Source organism: Oncorhynchus keta, chromosome 37, assembly GCF_023373465.1.
Source record: "Oncorhynchus keta strain PuntledgeMale-10-30-2019 chromosome 37, Oket_V2, whole genome shotgun sequence".
Taxonomy (NCBI): domain Eukaryota; kingdom Metazoa; phylum Chordata; class Actinopteri; order Salmoniformes; family Salmonidae; genus Oncorhynchus; species Oncorhynchus keta.
This window is the reverse complement of record NC_068457.1, coordinates 25253791-25275612: the sequence shown is the minus strand read 5'-3', so window position 1 is coordinate 25275612 and position 21822 is coordinate 25253791. Positions and strand designations below refer to the sequence as shown.

The 21822-nt window shown below is 44.7% G+C and overlaps 1 protein-coding gene across 3 annotated transcripts in view; it reads left to right on the top strand.

Annotated features, from left to right (window-relative positions):
- Positions 1 to 21822, top strand: part of LOC127916785 (receptor tyrosine-protein kinase erbB-4-like) — a 419139-nt gene that overhangs the window by 304530 nt on the left and 92787 nt on the right. For all 3 annotated transcript variants that reach the window (XM_052499916.1, XM_052499915.1, XM_052499917.1), the window contains 2 exons: positions 4448 to 4492; positions 10775 to 10907. In XM_052499916.1, the coding sequence (XP_052355876.1) occupies positions 4448 to 4492; positions 10775 to 10907 (178 nt within the window). The remainder of the gene's footprint in view (positions 1 to 4447; positions 4493 to 10774; positions 10908 to 21822) is intronic.

The following is a 21822-nucleotide window of genomic DNA, read 5'->3' as shown; positions in this document are numbered from 1 at the left end:
CTGTAGGGTGTGTTTGTGTTTGTGAACAGAGCCCCAGGACCAGCTTGCCTAAGGGACTCTTCTCCAGGTTCATCTCTCTGTAGGGTGTGTTTGTGAACAGAGCCCCAGGACCAGCTTGCCTAGGGGACTCTTCTCCAGGTTCATCTCTCTGTAGGGTGTGTTTGTGAACAGAGCCCCAGGACCAGCTTGCCTAAGGGACTCTTCTCCAGGTTCATCTCTCTGTAGGTGATGGAAGGTTTTGGAATCGCTTCCTTTTAGGTGGTTGTAGAATTTAACGTCTCCTTTCAGGATTTTGATCATTAACGGGTATCGTCCTAATTTCTCTCTGCGTTCATTATTTGGTGTTTTATTTTATACACAGAGGATATTATTTCACAATTCTGCATGCAGTCACAATTTGGTGTTGGTCGCATTTAGTCAAGTCTTGGTTGGTGAGGTTCTATACCTGATTCACTTGTTTTTTGCCAGATCCTCATTGGGATGTCAAATTTTATGTTCCTTTTGATGGCATAGAAGGACCTTCTTGCCTTGTCTCTCAGATCGTTCACAGCTTTGTGGAAGTTACTTGTGGTGCTGATGTTTAGGCCGAGGTATGTATCGTTTTTTGTGTGCTCTATTTCAACGGTGTTCAGATGGAATTTGTGTTTGTGGGCCTGGCGACTGGACCTTTTCTGTAACACTGTCAGGACCACCGGTCTAACAGACACTGTGCAGAAGATCTAGGTGCTGCTGTAGGCCCTCCTTGGTTGGTGACAGAAGCACCAGATCATCAGCCAACAGTGGACATTTGACATCAGATTCTAGTAGAGTGCGGTCGGGTGCTGCAGGCTGTTCTAGTGCTCTCACCAAGTCATTGATATATACACTGAGTATTCAAAACATTAAGAACACCTGCTCTTTCCATTACATAAACTGACCTGGTGAATCCAGGTGAAAGCTATGATCCCTTATTGATGTTACCTGTTAAATCCACTTCAATCAGTGTCGATGAAGGTGAGGAGACAGGTTAAAGAAGGATCTGTTTTAAGACAGTTGAGACATTGATATTGTAAGTGTGCCAGTCTGAGAGTAAAAGACGTTTAAGTGCCTTTGAATGGGGATATGGTAGTACAGAGGCTTGTATTCACCCTACTTGGTATTTTTTCTGTTTCGTTGCCTTACAACCTGGAATTAAAATAGATGTTTTGCAAACAACAAATAAGACCCCCAAAAATGAAAAATTGAGCTTAACTATTCACCCCCCCAAAGTTGATACTTTGTAATGGCACCTTTTGCAGCAATTAGAGTTGTAAAACATGGTTTTTCCAAAACGATGGTGTTCTCCAAAAGGCATGTGGGAGACCCCGAGAAATGTGTTTGCTCATTTTTTCTTTAAGCAATGTTTTTTTTTCTTGCCACTCTTCCCTAAAGCCCAGCTCTGTGGAGTGTACGGCTTAAAGTGGTCCTATGGACAGATACTCCAATCTCCGCTATGGAGCTTTGCAGCTCCTTCAGGGTTATCTTTGGTCTCTTTGTTGCCTCTCTGATTAATGCCCTCCTTGCCTGGTCCGTGAGTTTTGGTGGCCGGCCCTCTCTTGGCAGGTTTGTTGTGGTGCCATATTCTTTCCATTCTTTAATAATGGATTTAATGGTGCCCATGTTCAATGTTTCTGATATTTTTTTATAACCCAACCCTGATCTATACTTCCCCACAACTTCATCCCTGACCTGTTTGGAGAGCTCCTTGGTCTTCATGGTGCCGCTTGCTTGGTGGTGCCACTTGCTTAGTGGTGTTGCAGACTCTGGGGCCTTTCAGAATAGGTGTATATATACTGAGATCATGTGACAGATCATGTGACACTTAGCTTGCACACAGGTAGACTTTATTTAACTAATTATGTGACATCTGAAGGTAATTGGTTGCACCAGATCTTATTTAGGGGATTCATAGCAAAGGGGGTCTTAGAACAAAGGAGATGCAGCAAAGGTCTACATCATCACACTGCATGTAATGGCAGAATTCAACTGAAGAAAAGTGATCCACCTTAGATCTAGAATCAGAACCACACCAGTCCACCACACCAGTCCATATAATCATATTTATTAAACTGATCTAGAATCAGAACCACACCAGTCCACCACACCAGTCCATATAATCATATTTATTAAACTGATCTAGAATCAGAACCACACCAGTCCACCACACCAGTCCATATAATCATATGTATTACACTGATCTAGAATCAGAACCACACCAGTCCACCACACCAGTCCATATAATCATATTTATTAAACTGATCTAGAATCAGAACCACACCAGTCCACCACACCAGTCCATATAATCATATTTATTACACTGATCTAGAATCAGAACCACACCAGGCCATATAATCATATTTATTAAACTGATCTAGAATCAGAACCACACCAGTCCATATAATCATATTTATTAAACTGATCTAGAATCAGAACCACACCAGTCCACCACACCAGTCCATATAATCATATTTATTACACTGATCTAGAATCAGAACCACACCAGGCCATATAATCATATTTATTAAACTGATCTAGAATCAGAACCACACCAGGCCATATAATCATATTTATTACACTGATCTAGAATCAGAACCACACCAGTCCATATAATCATATTTATTACACTGATCTAGAATCAGAACCACACCAGTCCATATAATCATATTTATTACACTGATCTAGAATCAGAACCACACCCGTCCATATAATCATATTTATTCAACTGATCTAGAATCAGAACCACACCAGTCCATATAATCATATTTATTACACTGATCTAGAATCAGAACCACACCAGTCCATATAATCATATTTATTACACTGATCTAGAATCAGAACCACACCAGTCCATATAATCATATTTATTAAACTGATCTAGAATCAGAACCACACCAGGCCATATAATCATATTTATTACACTGATCTAGAATCAGAACCACACCAGTCCATATAATCATATTTATAAAACTGATCTAGAATCAGAACCACACCAGGCCATATAATCATATTTATTACACTGATCTAGAATCAGAACCACACCAGTCCATATAATCATATTTATTAAACTGATCTAGAATCAGAACCACACCAGTCCATATAAATATATTTATTAAACTGATCTAGAATCAAAACCACACCAGTCCATATAATCATATTTATAAAACTGATCTAGAATCAGAACCACACCAGGCCATATAATCATATTTATTACACTGATCTAGAATCAGAACCACACCAGTCCATATAATCATATTTATTAAACTGATCTAGAATCAGAACCACACCAGTCCATATAATCATATTTATTAAACTGATCTAGAATCAAAACCACACCAGTCCATATAATCATATTTATTATGAGCTAAATTACTAAACTGATTCTAGATCAGCAGTCATACTCCAGATTCCTCTCTGATACATACATGGGTGGTCTGAGACTTGCTGTCTTTGGTGTGTGACTAAACTAGCTGATCAATCCGGATGTTTACAAACGTGGCACACTAGAGGAATTATCATATCACAAACAGCAACGAGCCATAGACCGGATACACTAATTGTCTGCTAATTAGCTGTTGGGGGCCGTTTCTTCATTTCTGGAGCGAGGCAGACTTTGAATGGCATTCCAAGGCAGCTCCTCTTAATTAGCTGTGTAATTCGCTCTGTCTCAGACTCTGACTGTCTTTGTGTCAGAGGCTGATTACAATCCTCTTTAAATGTGTTATAGATAATGAGAGAGACGCCCAATGGCCTTGTTTTAATCAGTCCACATTGCCTGTCTGCCTGTCTACCTGTCTGCCTGTCTACCTGTCTGCCAGAAGGACTGACAGACAAACAGACAGGCAGACTGACAGACAGAAAGACTGACAGACTGACAGACAGGCAGACAGGCAGACTGACAGACAGAAAGACTCTTTCTTTCTGTCTGCCTCTCTATCTCTGTCTCTTGCTGTCTGCCTGTCTGTCAGTCTTTCTGTCTGCCTGTCTGCCTGTCTACCTGTCTACCTGTCTACCTGTCTGTCTGTCTGTCTGTCTGTCTGTCTGTCTGTCTGTCTGTCTGTCTGTCTGTCTGTCTGTCTGTCTGTCTGTCTGTCTGTCTGTCTGTCTGTCTGTGTGTTATACACCTCCATAGTCTGTATCATCTCTACCTCTCAGTAGCTGGTCAGGACTTCATCCCCTCGTTATGTCTCTCTTACTAAGTAGGTTGACAGTCTTGGACCGTTGAGCTATGTTCACGTATAGCTTGTTATGTTCACTCAATAATGACTTTCATCAACCAGCTATTAGAAGTGCTTATGAATTGGTTATTCATGTTTATGCGTGATGGAATTTGTTCATAGTATGTGCACACTTTGTAAAGAGTTGGTGGATGCTTATTGTTGAGGTTACTGAAGTGTTTCTGTAAGCTGACTACTGATGATTCTCTCCTCAGCTGCATTGGGCCTCGGCTCCAAGACTGTGTTGGAATGATGGACAGGTAAGATGATCAACACAGTGTCCGCTGGGCTTTCACTGCTTTGACATCAGGCTCAGTCTCTATCACTAGAACCTCTCTCTTTATTCTCGCTGTAACTCTCTGACTCACTGTCTCAGGTTTCACCTCTCTCTCTCGTTCTCTCTCTCTCTCTCTCTCTCTCTCTCTCTCTCTCTCTCTCTCTCTCTCTCTCTCTCTCTCTCTCTCTCTCTCTCTCTCTCTCTCTCTCTCAATTAATTCTCTCCCCCTCTCTCTTTTTCTCTCTCTCTCTCTCTCCCTCTCTCTCTCTCTCTCTCTCTCTCTCTCTCTCTCTCTCTCTCTCTCTCTCTCTCTCTCTCTCTCTCTCTCAATTAATTCTCTCCCCCCCTCTCTTTTTCTCTCTCTCTCTCTCTTGCCTCTCTATCCTCAACATGCCCCATATATCTCATTATATCTGGTCTTGCCTCTCTATCCTCAACATGCCCAATATATCTAATTATATCTGGTCTTGCCTCTCTATCCTCAACATGCCCCGTATATCTCATTATATCTGGTCTTGCCTCTCTGTTTACAACATGCCCCATCCCATATATCTCATTATATCTGGTCTTGCCTCTCTATCCTCAACATGCCCCATATATCTCATTATATCTGGTCTTGCCTCTCTATCCTCAACATGCCCCATATATCTCATTATATCTGGTCTTGCCTCTCTGTCCTCAACATGCCCCATATATCTCATTATATCTGGTCTTGCCTCTCTGTTTACAACATGCCCCATCCCATATATCTCATTATATCTGGTCTTGCCTCTCTATCCTCAACATGCCCCGTATATCTCATTATATCTGGTCTTGCCTCTCTATCCTCAACATGCCCCATATATCTCATTATATCTGGTCTTGCCTCTCTATCCTCAACATGCCCAATATATCTCATTATATCTGGTCTTGCCTCTCTATCCTCAACATGCCCCGTATATCTCATTATATCTGGTCTTGCCTCTCTGTTTACAACATGCCCCGTATATCTCATTATATCTGGTCTTAAAAAACCTGCTGGATGTCATAAGGTGAATGCACCAATTTGTAAGTCGCTCTGGATAAGAGCGTCTGCTAAATGACTTAAATGTAATGTAAATGTAATGTAAATGTCTTGCCTCTCCGTTTACAACATGCCCCATCCCATATATCTCATTATATCTGGTCTTGCCTCTCTGTTTACAACATGCCCCATCCCATATATCTCATTATATCTGGTCTTGCCTCTCTATCTCAACATGCCCCATATATCTCATTATATCTGGTCTTGCCTCCTGCCCCATCCCATATATCTCATTATCAACATGCCCAATATATCTCATTATATCTGGTCTTGCCTCTCTGTTTACAACATGCCCCATCCCATATATCTCATTATATCTGGTCTTGCCTCATTATATCTGTTCTGTTTACAACATGCCCCATCCCATATATCTCATTATATCTGGTCTTGCCTCTCTGTTTACAACATGCCCCATCCCATATATGTCATTATATCTGGTCTTGCCTCTCTGTTTACAACATGCCCCATCCCATATATGTCATTATATGCCTCTCATGCCCCATCATATATCTCATTATATCTGGTCATTATATCCCATATATCTCATTATATCTGTCTTGCCTCTCTGTTTACAACATGCCCCATCCCATATATGTCATTATATCTGGTCTTGCCTCTCTGTTTACAACATGCCCCATCCCATATATGTCATTATATCTGGTCTTGCCTCTCTGTTTACAACATGCCCCATCCCATATATCTCATTATATCTGGTCTTGCCTCTCTGTTTATGCCCCTCAACATGCCCCATATATCTCATTATATCTGGTCTTGCCTCTCTGTTTACAACATGCCCCATATATCTCATTATATCTGGTCTTGCCTCTCTATTCTCAACATGCCCCATATATCTCATTATATCTGGTCTTGCCTCTCTGTAAATTTCAAGCCCCTTTTTGAGGACCGCAAAAAATCAATGGTTCTGAACCCCGCTCTTTGACAACCCAGCAGAGGACCCTCGTATCCACATGCTCCCGTCTGCTGCTTGGAACATGAGTCTTCCAATTGCCTCTTAATGTCTTCAATCACTAGTAGGGTTGTTTCTCTGGTCCTTGACTCAGGTGCAAAATGTTACCCAAGGCCTACCTTGGTGTTGGGTAGCCTAAAGTGGGGAAGGGAAGAGGGATGGAAGGACAGAGGGATAGAGAGAGGGAGGGAAGGACAGAGGGAGGGAAGGATAGAGGGATAGAGGGAGGGGGGGGGGGAAAGAGGGAGGGAAGGAAGGATAGAGGGATAGAGGGAGGGAGGGAAGGAAAGAGGGATAGAGGGAGGGAGGGAGGGAAGGAAAGAGGGAGGGAAGGAAAGAGGGACGGAAGGATAGAGGGAGGGAGGGAAGGAAAGAGGGAGGGAAGGAAGGATAGAGGGATAGAGGGAGGGAAGGAAGGATAGAGGGATAGAGGGAATGAGGGAAGGAAAGAGGGAGGGAAGGATAGAGGGATAGAGGGAGGGAGGGAAGGAAAGAGGGAGGGAAGGAAGGATAGAGGGATAGAGGGGGGAGGGAAGGAAAGAGGGAGGGAAGGATAGAGGGATAGGGAGGGAGGGGGAAGGAAAGATAGAGGGAGGAGAGGAGAGGGTTAGCAAATTTAAACATTTAAAGGAAAACCTGTTGGAGGTATTTAAAAAACCTGTTGGAGGTATTTAAAAAACCTGTTGGAGGTATTTAAAAAACCTGTTGGAGGTATTAAAAAAATATGTTGGAGGTATTAAAAAAACCTGTTGGAGGTATTAAAAAAACCTGTTGGAGGTATTAAAAAAACCTGTTGGAGGTATTAAGAAAACCTGTTGGAGGTATTAAAAAACCTGTTGGAGGTATTAAAAAAACCTGTTGGAGGTATTAAAAAAACCTGTTGGAGGTATTAAAAAAACCTGTTGGAGGTATTAAAAAAACCTGTTGGAGGTATTAAAAAAACCTGTTGGAGGTATTAAAAAAACCTGTTGGAGATATTAAAAAACCTGTTGGAGGTATTAAAAAAACCTGTTGGAGATATTAAAAAACCTGTTGGAGATATTAAAAAAACCTGTTAGAGGTATTAAAAAAACCTGTTGGAGGTATTAAAAAACCTGTTGGAGATATTAAAAAAACCTGTTGGAGGTATTAAAAAACCTGTTGGAGGTATTAAGAAAACCTGTTGGAGGTATTAAAAAACCTGTTGGAGATATTAAAAAAACCTGTTGGAGATATTAAAAAAACCTGTTGGAGATATTAAGAAAACCTGTTGGAGGTATTAAAAAACCTGTTGGAGGTATTAAAAAACCTGTTGGAGGTATTAAAAAAACCTGTTGGAGGTATTAAAAAACCTGTTGGAGGTATTAAAAACCTGTTGGAGATATTAAAAAACCTGTTGGAGGTATTAAAAAAACCTGTTGGAGATATTAAAAACCTGTTGGAGATATTAAAAAAACCTGTTAGAGGTATTAAAAAAACCTGTTGGAGATATTAAAAAAACCTGTTGGAGATATTTAAAAAACCTGTTGGAGATATTAAAAAAACCTGTTGGAGATATTAAGAAAACCTGTTGGAGGTATTAAAAAACCTGTTGGAGATATTAAAAAAACTGTTGGAGGTATTAAAAAACCCGTTGGAGATATTAAAAAACCTGTTGAAGGTATTAAGAAAACCTGTTGGAGATATTAAAAAACCTGTTGGAGGTATTAAGAAAACCTGTTGGAGGTATTAAGAAAACCTGTTGGAGGTATTAAAAAAACCTGTTGGAGGTATTAAAAACCTGTTGGAGATATTAAAAAAACCTGTTGGAGGTATTAAAAACCTGTTGGAGATATTAAAAACCTGTTGGAGATATTAAAAACCTGTTAGAGGTATTAAAAAACCTGTTGGAGGTATTAAAAAACCTGTTGGAGATATTAAAAAAACCTGTTGGAGGTATTAAAAACCTGTTGGAGGTATTTAAAAAACCTGTTGGAGGTATTAAAAAAATCTGTTGGAGGTATTAAAAAAACCTGTTGGAGGTATTAAAAAAACCTGTTGGAGGTATTAAAAAAACCTGTTGGAGGTATTAAGAAAACCTGTTGGAGGTATTAAAAAACCTGTTGGAGGTATTAAAAAAACCTGTTGGAGGTATTAAAAAAACCTGTTGGAGGTATTAAAAAAACCTGTTGGAGGTATTAAAAAAACCTGTTGGAGATATTAAAAAAACCTGTTGGAGGTATTAAAAAAACCTGTTGGAGATATTAAAAACCTGTTGGAGATATTAAAAAAACCTGTTAGAGGTATTAAAAACCTGTTGGAGGTATTAAAAACCTGTTGGAGATATTAAAAAAACCTGTTGGAGATATTAAAAACCTGTTGGAGATATTAAGAAAACCTGTTGGAGGTATTAAAAACCTGTTGGAGATATTAAAAAAACTGTTGGAGGTCTTAAAAAACCTGTTGGAGATATTAAAAACCTGTTGAAGGTATTAAGAAAACCTGTTGGAGATATTAAAAACCTGTTGGAGGTATTAAAAAAACCTGTTGGAGGTATTAAAAAACCTGTTGGAGATATTAAAAAACCTGTTGGAGATATTAAAAAACCTGTTGGAGATATTAAAAAAACCTGTTGGAGATATTAATAAAACCTGTTGGAGATATTAAAAAAACCTGTTGGAGATATTAATAAAACCTGTTGGAGATATTAAAAAAACCTGTTGGAGATATTAATAAAACCTGTTGGAGATATTAATAAAACCTGTTGGAGATATTAATAAAACCTGTTGGAGATATTAAAAAAACCTGTTGGAGATATTAAAAAAACCTGTTGGAGATATTAAGAAAACCTGTTGGAGGTATTAAGAAAACCTGTTGGAGATATTAATAAAACCTGTTGGAGATATTAAGAAAACCTGTTGGAGGTATTAAAAAAACCTGTTGGAGGTATTAAAAAAACCTGTTGGAGATATTAAAAAAACCTGTTGGAGGTATTAAAAAAACCTGTTGGAGATATTAAAAAACCTGTTGGAGGTATTAAAAAACCTGTTGGAGGTATTAAGAAAACCTGTTGGAGGTATTAAAAAACCTGTTGGAGATATTAAAAAAACCTGTTGGAGATATTAAAAAAACCTGTTGGAGATATTAAGAAAACCTGTTGGAGGTATTAAAAAACCTGTTGGAGATATTAAAAAAACTGTTTGAGGTATTAAAAAACCTGTTGGAGATATTAAAAAACCTGTTGAAGGTATTAAGAAAACCTGTTGGAGATATTAAAAAACCTGTTGGAGGTATTAAAAAAACCTGTTGGAGGTATTAAAAAACCTGTTGGAGGTATTAAAAAACCTGTTGGAGGTATTAAAAAACCTGTTGGAGATATTAAAAAAACCTGTTGGAGGTATTAAGAAAACCTGTTGGAGATATTAAAAAAACCTGTTGGAGATATTAAGAAAACCTGTTGGAGATATTAAAAAAACCTGTTGGAGATATTAAGAAAACCTGTTGGAGGTATTAAGAAAACCTGTTGGAGGTATTAAAAAAACCTGTTGGAGGTATTAAAAAAACCTGTTGGAGATATTAAAAAAACCTGTTGGAGGTATTAAGAAAACCTGTTGGAGGTATTAAAAAAACCTGTTGGAGGTATTAAGAAAACCTGTTGGAGGTATTAAGAAAACCTGTTGGAGGTATTAAGAAAACCTGTTGGAGGTATTAAGAAAACCTGTTGGAGGTATTAAGAAAACCTGTTGGAGGTATTAAGAAAACCTGTTGGAGATATTAAGAAAACCTGTTGGAGGTATTAAAAAAACCTGTTGGAGGTATTAAGAAAACCTGTTGGAGATATTAAGAAATGATACATAGTACTTAATGATATATAATGATACACAGTACTTCATGATGTATAATGATACACAGTACTTAATGATGTATAATGATACACAGTACTTAATGATGTATAAATGATACACAGTACTTAATGATGTAAAATGATACACAGTACTTAATGATGTATAATGATACAGGAGAGGAGAGACTCAGATCAGATAGGACCCACTGGTGGAATTGTTGTCTTGTCTGAGGAGCTACGGGACATGGACATGGACATGGACATGACACACACACACACACACACACACACACACACACACACACACACACACACACACACACACACACACACACACACACACACACACACACACACACACACACACACACAGTTCCATAATGGAGCCATACATGTTGGTGACATACGGGCCTGTCTCTTACTCTGTCTGCAGGACGCCCCTCATCGCGGCCGGGGTGATCGGTGCTCTGTTTGTCATCGTCATCGTGGCGCTGAGCGTGGCGGTCTACGTGCGCCGTAAGAGCATCAAGAAGAAGAGGGCTCTGCGCCGCTTCCTGGAGACAGAGGTGAAGGGTCAAGGGTCATCCTGGGTTCATTGTGACTCAACCAATCAGCTCAGGGAATTAGACATTACATTACTATACTGGTGCGGGGTTAAGAGTGGATATGATGTGAAGGATTTCACAACATGTACTTGATGTATTTCTGAAAAGGATACGATCTCTGTAAAACCCTGACATGGTGTTGAATAAGATACAGTACACCTTGTGCTGCACATGGACTCTACACATCATAGTGCACTGTGTCAAAATGGAGTCTTCCAAACTGTTAACTCCACACCTTAGCTTGCTAAACCCTGGACAGAATATTTAACTGACCCATAAAGTACACAACTACCTCAACATGATGTCCATCTCTCATTGTTGGAGCATGGAGATGAAGTTGCAGGGATGTATTACTAGACTGGAGAGTACGCTTGGTATTCATTGGAGGGGATGTGTGTGTGCGTTCACTTGTTAGTGTGTACGCCCGCAGTTGACCTGGCCTCCCAGTTCCATTCCAAAGTAGGAGCTGTCGGGGAGCGTTAGGATCATTTACAGGTGAAACCACAGTGTTATAGACAGCTGTCAGTTTACTGCCCCGCCTGCTGCAGTCCCACAACGCTGCAGCACAGAGAGGCTGATGGAAGAACACACACATCCATCTCAATCAGTCTTCCTCTGGCAAGGGAGAGTCTGAGTGGACGCACTCATTCATTTCCATGATCCTGGATCTTATTGTGGTGGGGGGTAGAAATAGGGTCGATGGGGGGGGTGACGATCTGGGACTACTGCCCAGTCTGCCAAGCCCACCTAAGCACAAACACACACACCCTATGACCCTAACACATACACTTTGAATACATACCCACCTCCCCACCTCTCCCACTCCCCACCTCCCCCACTCCCCACCTCCCCACCTCTCCCACTCCCCACCTCCCCTCCTCCCCACCTCCCCACCTCTCCCACTCCCCCACCTCCCCACCTCTCCCACTCCCCTCCTGCCCACCTCCCCACCTCTCCCACTCCCCACCTCCCCTCCTCCCCACCTCCCCACCTCTCCCACTCCCCACCTCCCCTCCTCCCCACCTCCCCACCTCTCCCACTCCCCACCTCCCCACCTCTCCCACTCCCCTCCTGCCCACCTCCCCACCTCTCCCACTCCCCACCTCCCCTCCTCCCCACCTCCCCACCTCTCCCACTCCCCACCTCCCCTCCTCCCCACCTCCCCACCTCTCCCACTCCCCACCTCCCCTCCTCCCCACCTCCCCACCTCTCCCACTCCCCACCTCCCCACCTCTCCCACTCCCCACCTCTCCCACTCCCCACCTCCCCACCTCTCTCCCCACCTCCCCACCTCCCCACTCCCCACCTCCCACTCCCCACCCCACCTCTCCCACTCCCCCACCCCACCCTCCCACTCCCCACCTCTCCCTCCCCACCTCTCCCACTCCCCACCTCCCCTCCTCCCCACCTCTCCCACTCCCCACCTCCCCTCCTCCCCACCTCCCACCTCCCCACCCCACCTCCCCTCCTCCCCACCTCCCCACCTCTCCCACTCCCCACCTCCCCACCTCTCCCACCCCCACCTCTCCCACTCCCCACCTCCCCACCTCCCCACCTCTCCCACTCCCCACCTCCCCACCTCTCCCACTCCCCACCTCTCCCACTCCCCACCTCCCCACCTCTCCCACTCCCCTCCTCCCCACCTCCCCACCTCTCCCACTCCCCACCTCTCCCACTCCCCACCTCTCCCACTCCCCTCCTCCCCACCTCCCACACCTCTCCCACTCCCCTCCTCCCCGCCTCCCCACCTCCCTCCTCCCCACCTCCCCAACTCCCCAACTCCCCGCCTCCCCACCTCCCCTCCTCCCTAACTGCCCTCCTCCCCGCCTCCCCACCTCCCCTCCTCCCCTACTTGATGACACTTCATGGAAACTGCATCCAGCAGCCCTTCTCCTCTCTGATTGGTTGAAAGGAGGGTTTTTGATGTGCTATGCTGTCCAGCAGCCCTTCTCCTCTCTTCTCTTCTGCTGAAACAGTGAGGTGTTTCAGAGAGAGCTGAGTGAAGAGGTTGCACTATTGACAACTAATGATACAGTCAAATCACTGGCCATGAATGGAGAATTTAGAATATCACACCTGTCTTTCTATAGAAGGTTAGAGAGAGAGTGTGAGAGGGAGAGAGAGTGAGAGAGAGAGAGTGAGAGAGAGAGAGAGTGAGAGAGAGAGTGTGTGTGAGAGAGAGAGAGAGAGAGAGAGAGAGAGAGAGAGAGAGAGAGAGAGAGAGAGAGAGAGAGAGAGAGAGAGAGAGAGAGAGAGAGAGAGAGAGAGAGAGAGAGAGAGAGAGAGAGAGAGAGAGAGAGAGAGAGAGAGAGAGAGAGAGAGAGAGAGAGAGAGAGAGAGAGAGAGAGAGAGAGAGAGAGAGAGAGAGAGAGAGAGAGAGAGAGAGAGAGAGAGTGTGAGAGGGAGAGAGAGTGTGAGTGAGAGAGAGGTGTGAGAGAGAAAGAGTGTGAGAGAGAGAAAGAGAGTGGAGGGGAGAGAAAGAGTGTGAGTGAGAGGGAGGGAGAGAAAGAGGGTGTGAGAGGGAGAGAAAGAGAGTGTGTGAGAGGGAGAGAAAGTGTGTGAGAGAGGGAGAGAGAGTGTGAGAGGGGAGAGAGTGTGAGAGAGAGAGAGAGAGTGTGAGAGGGAGAGAGAGAGAGAGAGAGAGTGAGAGAGAGGGTGTGAGAGGGAGAGTGAGAGAGAGAGGGAGAAAGAGAGTGTAAGAGGGAGAGAGAGTGAGAGAGAGATTGTGTGAGAGAGAGAGAGAGAGGGGGAGAGGGAGAGAGAGAGAGAGAGAGAGCAATAGCAAGGCTATGCTCACTGAGTCTGTACATAGTCAAAGCTTTCCTTAATTTTGGGTCAGTCACAGTGGTCAGGTATTCTGCCGCTGTGTACTCTCTGTGTAGGGCCAAATAGCATTCTAGTTTGCTCTGTTTTTTTGTTAATTCTTTCCAATGTGTTAAGTAATTATCTTTTTGTTTTCTCATGATTTGGTTGGGTCTAATTGTGCTGTTGTCCTGGGGCTCTGTAGGGTGTGTTTGTGTTTGTGAACAGAGCCCCAGGACCAGCTTGCTTAGGGGACTCTTCTCCAGGTTCATCTCTCTGTAGGTGATGGCTTTGTTATGGAAGGTTTGTGAATCGCTTCCTTTTAGGTGGTTGTAGAATTTAATGGCTCTTTTCTGGATTTTGATAATTAGTGGGTATCGGCCTAATTCTGCTCTGCATGCATTATTTGGTGTTTTACGTTGTACACGGAGGATATTTTTGCAGAATTCTGCGTGCAGAGTCTCAATTTGGTGTTTGTCCCATTTTGTGAAGTCTTGGTTGGTGAACAGTTGCCCTTTTCTCATGGCAACAGGTCACAAATCCTGCTGCTGTGATGTCACACTGTGGTATTTCCCCCAGTAGATATGGGAGTTTATCAAAATTGGGTTTGTTTTCAAATTCTTTGTGGATCTGTGTAATCTGAGGGAAATATGTGTCTCTAATATGGTCATACATTTGGCAGGAGGTTAGGAAGCGCCGCTCAGTTTCGACCTCATTTTGTGGGCAGTGAGCACATAGCCTGTCTTCTCTTGAGAGCAATGTCTGCCTACAACGGCCTTTCTCAATAGCAAGGCTATGCTTCTCTCTCACTCTCTATCTCCTCTCTCTCTATCTCCTCTTATATCTCCTCTCTCTCTATATCTCCTCCTATATCTCCTCTCTCTATATCTCCTCTCTCTATATATATTCTGCCACTGTGTACTCTCTGTTTAGGGCCAAATAGCATTCTAGTTTGCTTATAAGTTTGCTCAGAAAAAATAAGGTCCAAGGCTTTTTGAAGACAGATTTTTAAAAATTGCTTGTCTCTGAGACTGTGTGGAGCTACCAAGGCCTTTCCCAGATTACTCTTTGACCCTTGACCCCTGATTTGAACATTGACTCCTTATCTGTCTGCTGGAGCAACACTAATAGTTTTAGTTGTCCCGCTGTGCTCGCTCTGTGGGCTCCACCTCCCCTTCTCCTCTGTTCAGAGCCAAGGGGCCATTTCAGCACCACATGCCCAGTGGACAGCTCCCTTACTTGATATCAAGTCAGGCATTAGATGTTCAGTCCCAGGGCATCAGACAGCCCCTCACTGTTCTAGACTCCTAGTCCTTGTTTATGTCCAGGTTAACTGGGAATCATCTTTCTTTCATTATTTTCTATTATTCTCTCTCTCTCTCTCTCTCTCTCTCTCTCTCTCTCTCTCTCTCTCTCTCTCTCTCTCTCTCTCTCTCTCTCTCTCTCTCTCTCTCTCTCTCTCTCTCTCTCTCTCTCTCTCTCTCTCTCTCTCTCTCTCTCTCTCTCTCTCTCTCTCTCTCTCTCTCTCTCTCTCTCTCTCTCTCTCTCTCTCTCTCTCTCTCGCTCTCTTTCACTTTCTCTCTCTATTCCCCCCCTCTCCTTCTCTCTTTCAGTCAATGCTATTGGCTCACTTCCACTAGCAATAGCTCAGGGCTTACATGCTAGATCAGACACATTATAATGACTCTGAATGACGCTGGGTGTGTGTAGTGTGTCATTGCAAAGCCGTGGGCAATGTCATGGACCCCAGTGAACGTCTCAGTAATCCTGCTTTTATATCCTACTGAATATACACTAAAATAACACATCCTAGATCTGAATGAATGAAATATTCTTATTAAATACTTTTTTCTTTACATAGTTGAATGTGCTGACAACAAAATCACACAAAAATTATCAATGGAAATCAAATTGATCAACCCATGGAGGTCTGGATTTGGAGTCACACTCAAAATTAAAGTGGAAAACCACACTACAGGCTGATCCAACTTTGATGTAATGTCCTTAAAACAAGTCAAAATGAGGCTCAGTAGTGTGTGTGGCCTATATGTGCCTGTATGACCTCCCTACAACGCCTGGGCATGCTCCTGATGAGGTGGCGGATGGTCTCCTGGACTAAAGCATCCGCCAACTCCTGGACAGTCTGTGGTGCAACGTGGCGTTGGTGGATGGAGCGAGACATGATGTCCCAGATGTGCTCAATTGGATTCAGGTCTGGGGAACGGGCGGGCCAGTCCATAGCATCAATGCCTTCCTCTTGCAGGAACTGCTGACACACTCCAGCCACATGAGGTCTAGCATTGTCTTGCATTAGGAGGAACCCAGGGCCAACCACACCAGCATATGGTCTCACAAGGGGTCTGAGGATGTCTACCTAATGGCAGTCAGGCTACCTCTGGCGAGCACATGGAGGGCTGTATTCCCCCCCAAAGAAATGCCACCCCACACCATGACTGACCCACCGCCAAACCGGTCATGCTGGAGGATGTTGCAGGCAGCAGAACGTTCTCCATGGCGTCTCCAGACTCTGTCACGTCTGTCATATGTGCTCAGTGTAAACCTGCTTTCATCTGTGAAGAGCACAGGGCGCCAGTGGCGAATTTGCCAATCTTGGTGTTCTCTGGCAAATGCCAAATGTCCTGCACAGTGTTGGGCTGTAAGCACAACCCCCACTTGTGGACATCGGGCCCTCATACCACCCTCATGGAGTCTGTTTCTGACCGTTTGAGCAGACACATGCACATTTGTGGCCTGCTGGAGGTCATTTTGCAGGGCTCTGGCAGTGCTCCTCCTTGCACAAAGGCGGAGGTAGCGGTCCTGCTGCTGGGTTGTTGCCCTCCCACGGCCTCCTCCACGTCTCCTGATGTACTGGCCTGTCTCCTGGTAGCGCCTCCATGCTCTGGACACTACGCTGACAGACACAGCAAACCTTCTTGCAACAGCTCACATTGATGTTCCATCCTGGATGAGCTGCGCTACCTGAGCCACTTGTGTGGGTTGTAGACTCCGTCTCATGCTACCACTAGAGTGAAAGCACCGCCAGCAATCAAAAGTGACCAAAACATCAGCCAGGAAGCATAGGAACTGAGAAGTGGTCTGTGGTCACCATCTGCAGAACCACTGCTTTATTGGGGGTGTCTTGCTAATTGCCTATAATTTCCACCTGTTGTCTATTCCATTTGCACAACAGCATGTGAAATGTATTGTCAATCAGTGTTGCTTCCTAAGTGGATAGTTTGATTTCACAGAAGTGTGATTGACATTGTGTTGTTTAAGTGTTCCCTTTATTTTTTTGAGCAGTGTATATATAAAAATATAACACTGAAGTATGGTCTCAGTAAACAGACACACACACAGGAACATAGAGAGAGAAACACACAGTGAACAGAGAGACACACACACAGTGAACAGAGAGAGAGAAACACAGAGTGAACAGAGAGACACACACAGTGAACAGAGAGACACACACAGTGAACAGAGAGACACACACAGTGAACAGAGAGAGACACACAGTGAACAGAGAGACACACACAGTGAACAGAGAGAGACACACACACAGTGAACAGAGAGACACACACAGTGAACAGAGAGAGAGAAACACACAGTGAACAGAGAGACACACACAGTGAACAGAGAGAGAGACACACACAGTGAACAGAGAGACACACCCAGTGAACGGAGAGAGAGACACACACAGTGAACAGAGAGAAACACACACAGTGAACAGAGAGAGACACACACAGTGAACAGAGAGAGGCACACACACAGTGAACAGAGAGACACACACAGTGAACAGAGAGAGACACACACACAGTGAACAGAGAGAGACACACACAGTGAACAGAGAGACACACACAGTGAACAGAGAGAGACACACACAGCGAACAGAGAGAGAGACACAGTGAACAGAGAGACACACACAGTGAACAGAGAGAGAGACACACACAGCGAACAGAGAGACACACACAGCGAACAGAGAGACACACACAGTGAACAGAGAGACACACACAGTGAACAGAGAGAGATACACACACAGTGAACAGAGAGAGAGACACACACAGTGAACAGAGAGACACACACAGTGAACAGAGAGACACACACAGTGAACAGAGAGACACACACAGCGAACAGAGAGAGAGACACACACAGTGAACAGAGAGAGACACACACAGTGAACAGAGAGACACACACAGTGAACAGAGAGAAACACACACACAGCGAACAGAGAGACACACACACACACACAGCGAACAGAGAGAAACACACACACACAGCGAACAGAGAGAGACACACACAGCGAACAGAGAGAGAGACACAGTGAACAGAGAGACACAGACACACACACAGCGAACAGAGAGACACACACAGTGAACAGAGAGACACAGACACACACACAGCGAACAGAGAGACACACACAGCGAACAGAGAGACACAAACAGCGAACAGAGAAACACACACAGCGAACAGAGACACACACAGTGAACAGAGAGAGACACACAGTGAACAGAGAGAGACACACAGCGAACAGAGAGACACACACAGCGAACAGAGAGACACACACAGCGAACAGAGAGACACACACAGTGAACAGAGAGAGAGACACACACAGTGAACAGAGAGAGAGACACACACAGTGAACAGAGAGAGAGACACACACAGTGAACAGAGAGAGAGACACAGTGAACAGAGAGAAACACACACACAGTGAACAGAGAGAGAGACACACACAGTGAACAGAGAGAGACACACACACAGTGAACAGAGAGACACACACACATCGAACAGAGAGAGACACACACAGCGAACAGAGAGACACACAGTGAACAGAGAGACACACAGTGAACAGAGAGACACACACAGCGAACAGAGAGACACACACAGCGAACAGAGAGACACACACAGTGAACAGAGAGACACACACAGTGAACAGAGAGACACACACAGCGAACAGAGACACACACAGCGAACAGAGAGACACACACAGCGAACAGAGAGACACACACAGTGAACAGAGAGACACACACAGTGAACAGAGAGACACACACAGTGAACAGAGACACACACAGTGAACAGAGAGACACACACAGCGAACAGAGAGACACACACAGTGAACAGAGAGACACACACAGTGAACAGAGACACACACACACAGCGAACAGAGAGACACACACAGCGAACAGAGAGACACACACAGCAAACAGAGAGACACACACAGCAAACAGAGAGACACACACAGCGAACAGAGAGACACACACAGTGAACAGAGAGACACACACAGTGAACAGAGACACACACAGTGAACAGAGAGACACACACAGCGAACAGAGAGACACACACAGTGAACAGAGAGACACACACAGTGAACAGAGAGACACACACAGCGAACAGAGAGACACACACAGTGAACAGAGAGACACACACAGTGAACAGAGACACACACACACAGCGAACAGAGAAACACACACAGCAAACAGAGAGACACACAGCGAACAGAGAGACACACACAGTGAACAGAGAGACACACACAGTGAACAGAGACACACACACACACAGCGAACAGAGAAACACACACAGCAAACAGAGAGACACACACAGCAAACAGAGAGACACACACAGCTAACAGAGAGACACACACACACACAGCGAACAGAGAGACACACACAGCAAACAGAGAGACACACACAGCTAACAGAGAGACACACACAGCTAACAGAGAAACACACACAGCGAACAGAGAGAAACACACAGTGAACAGAGAGACACACACAGCTAACAGAGAGACACACACAGTGAACAGAGAGACACACACAGTGAACAGAGACACACACAGCGAACAGAGAAACACACACAGCAAACAGAGAGACACACACAGCGAACAGAGAGACACACACAGTGAACAGAGAGACACACACAGTGAACAGAGACACACACACACAGCGAACAGAGAAACACACACAGCAAACAGAGAGACACACACAGCAAACAGAGAGACACACACAGCTAACAGAGAGACACACACACACACAGCGAACAGAGAGACACACACAGTGAACAGAGAGACACACACAGCTAACAGAGAGACACACACAGCGAACAGAGAGACACACACAGCGAACAGAGAAACACACACAGTGAACAGAGAGAGAGACACACACAGCGAACAGAGAGACACACACAGCGAACAGAGAGACACACACAGTGAACAGAGAGACACACACAGTGAACAGAGAGAGAGACACACACAGTGAACAGAGAGACACACACAGTGAACAGAGAGACACACACAGTGAACAGAGAGACACACACAGCGAACAGAGAGAGAGACACACACAGTGAACAGAGAGAGACACACACACAGTGAACAGAGAGACACACACAGTGAACAGAGAGAAACACACACACACAGCGAACAGAGAGACACACACACACACACAGCGAACAGAGAGAAACACACACACACAGCGAACAGAGAGAGAGACACACACAGCGAACAGAGAGAGAGACACAGTGAACAGAGAGACACAGACACACACACAGCGAACAGAGAGACACACACAGTGAACAGAGAGACACAGACACACACACAGCGAACAGAGAGACACACACAGCGAACAGAGAGACACAAACAGCGAACAGAGAAACACACACAGCGAACAGAGACACACACAGTGAACAGAGAGAGACACACAGTGAACAGAGAGAGACACACAGCGAACAGAGAGACACACACAGCGAACAGAGAGACACACACAGCGAACAGAGAGACACACACAGTGAACAGAGAGAGAGACACACACAGTGAACAGAGAGAGAGACACACACAGTGAACAGAGAGAGAGACACACACAGCGAACAGAGAGAGAGACACAGTGAACAGAGAGAAACACACACACAGTGAACAGAGAGAGAGACACACACAGTGAACAGAGAGAGACACACACACAGTGAACAGAGAGACACACACACATCGAACAGAGAGAGAGACACACACAGCGAACAGAGAGACACACAGTGAACAGAGACACACACAGCGAACAGAGAGACACACACAGCGAACAGAGAGACACACACAGCGAACAGAGAGACACACACAGTGAACAGAGAGACACACACAGTGAACAGAGAGACACACAGTGAACAGAGACACACACAGTGAACAGAGAGACACACACAGCGAACAGAGAGACACACACAGCGAACAGAGAGACACACACAGCGAACAGAGAGACACACACAGTGAACAGAGAGACACACACAGTGAACAGAGACACACACAGTGAACAGAGACACACACAGCGAACAGAGAGACACACACAGTGAACAGAGAGACACACACAGTGAACAGAGACACACACACACAGCGAACAGAGAGACACACACAGCGAACAGAGAGACACACACAGCAAACAGAGAGACACACACAGCAAACAGAGAGACACACACAGTGAACAGAGAGACACACACAGTGAACAGAGAGACACACACAGTGAACAGAGACACACACAGTGAACAGAGAGACACACACAGCGAACAGAGAGACACACACAGTGAACAGAGAGACACACACAGTGAACAGAGAGACACACACAGCGAACAGAGAGACACACACAGTGAACAGAGAGACACACACAGTGAACAGAGACACACACACACAGCGAACAGAGAAACACACACAGCAAACAGAGAGACACACACAGCGAACAGAGAGACACACACAGTGAACAGAGAGACACACACAGTGAACAGAGACACACACACACACAGCGAACAGAGAAACACACACAGCAAACAGAGAGACACACACAGCAAACAGAGAGACACACACAGCTAACAGAGAGACACACACACACACAGCGAACAGAGAGACACACACAGCAAACAGAGAGACACACACAGCTAACAGAGAGACACACACAGCTAACAGAGAAACACACACAGCGAACAGAGAGAAACACACAGTGAACAGAGAGACACACACAGCTAACAGAGAGACACACACAGTGAACAGAGAGACACACACAGTGAACAGAGACACACACAGCGAACAGAGAAACACACACAGCAAACAGAGAGA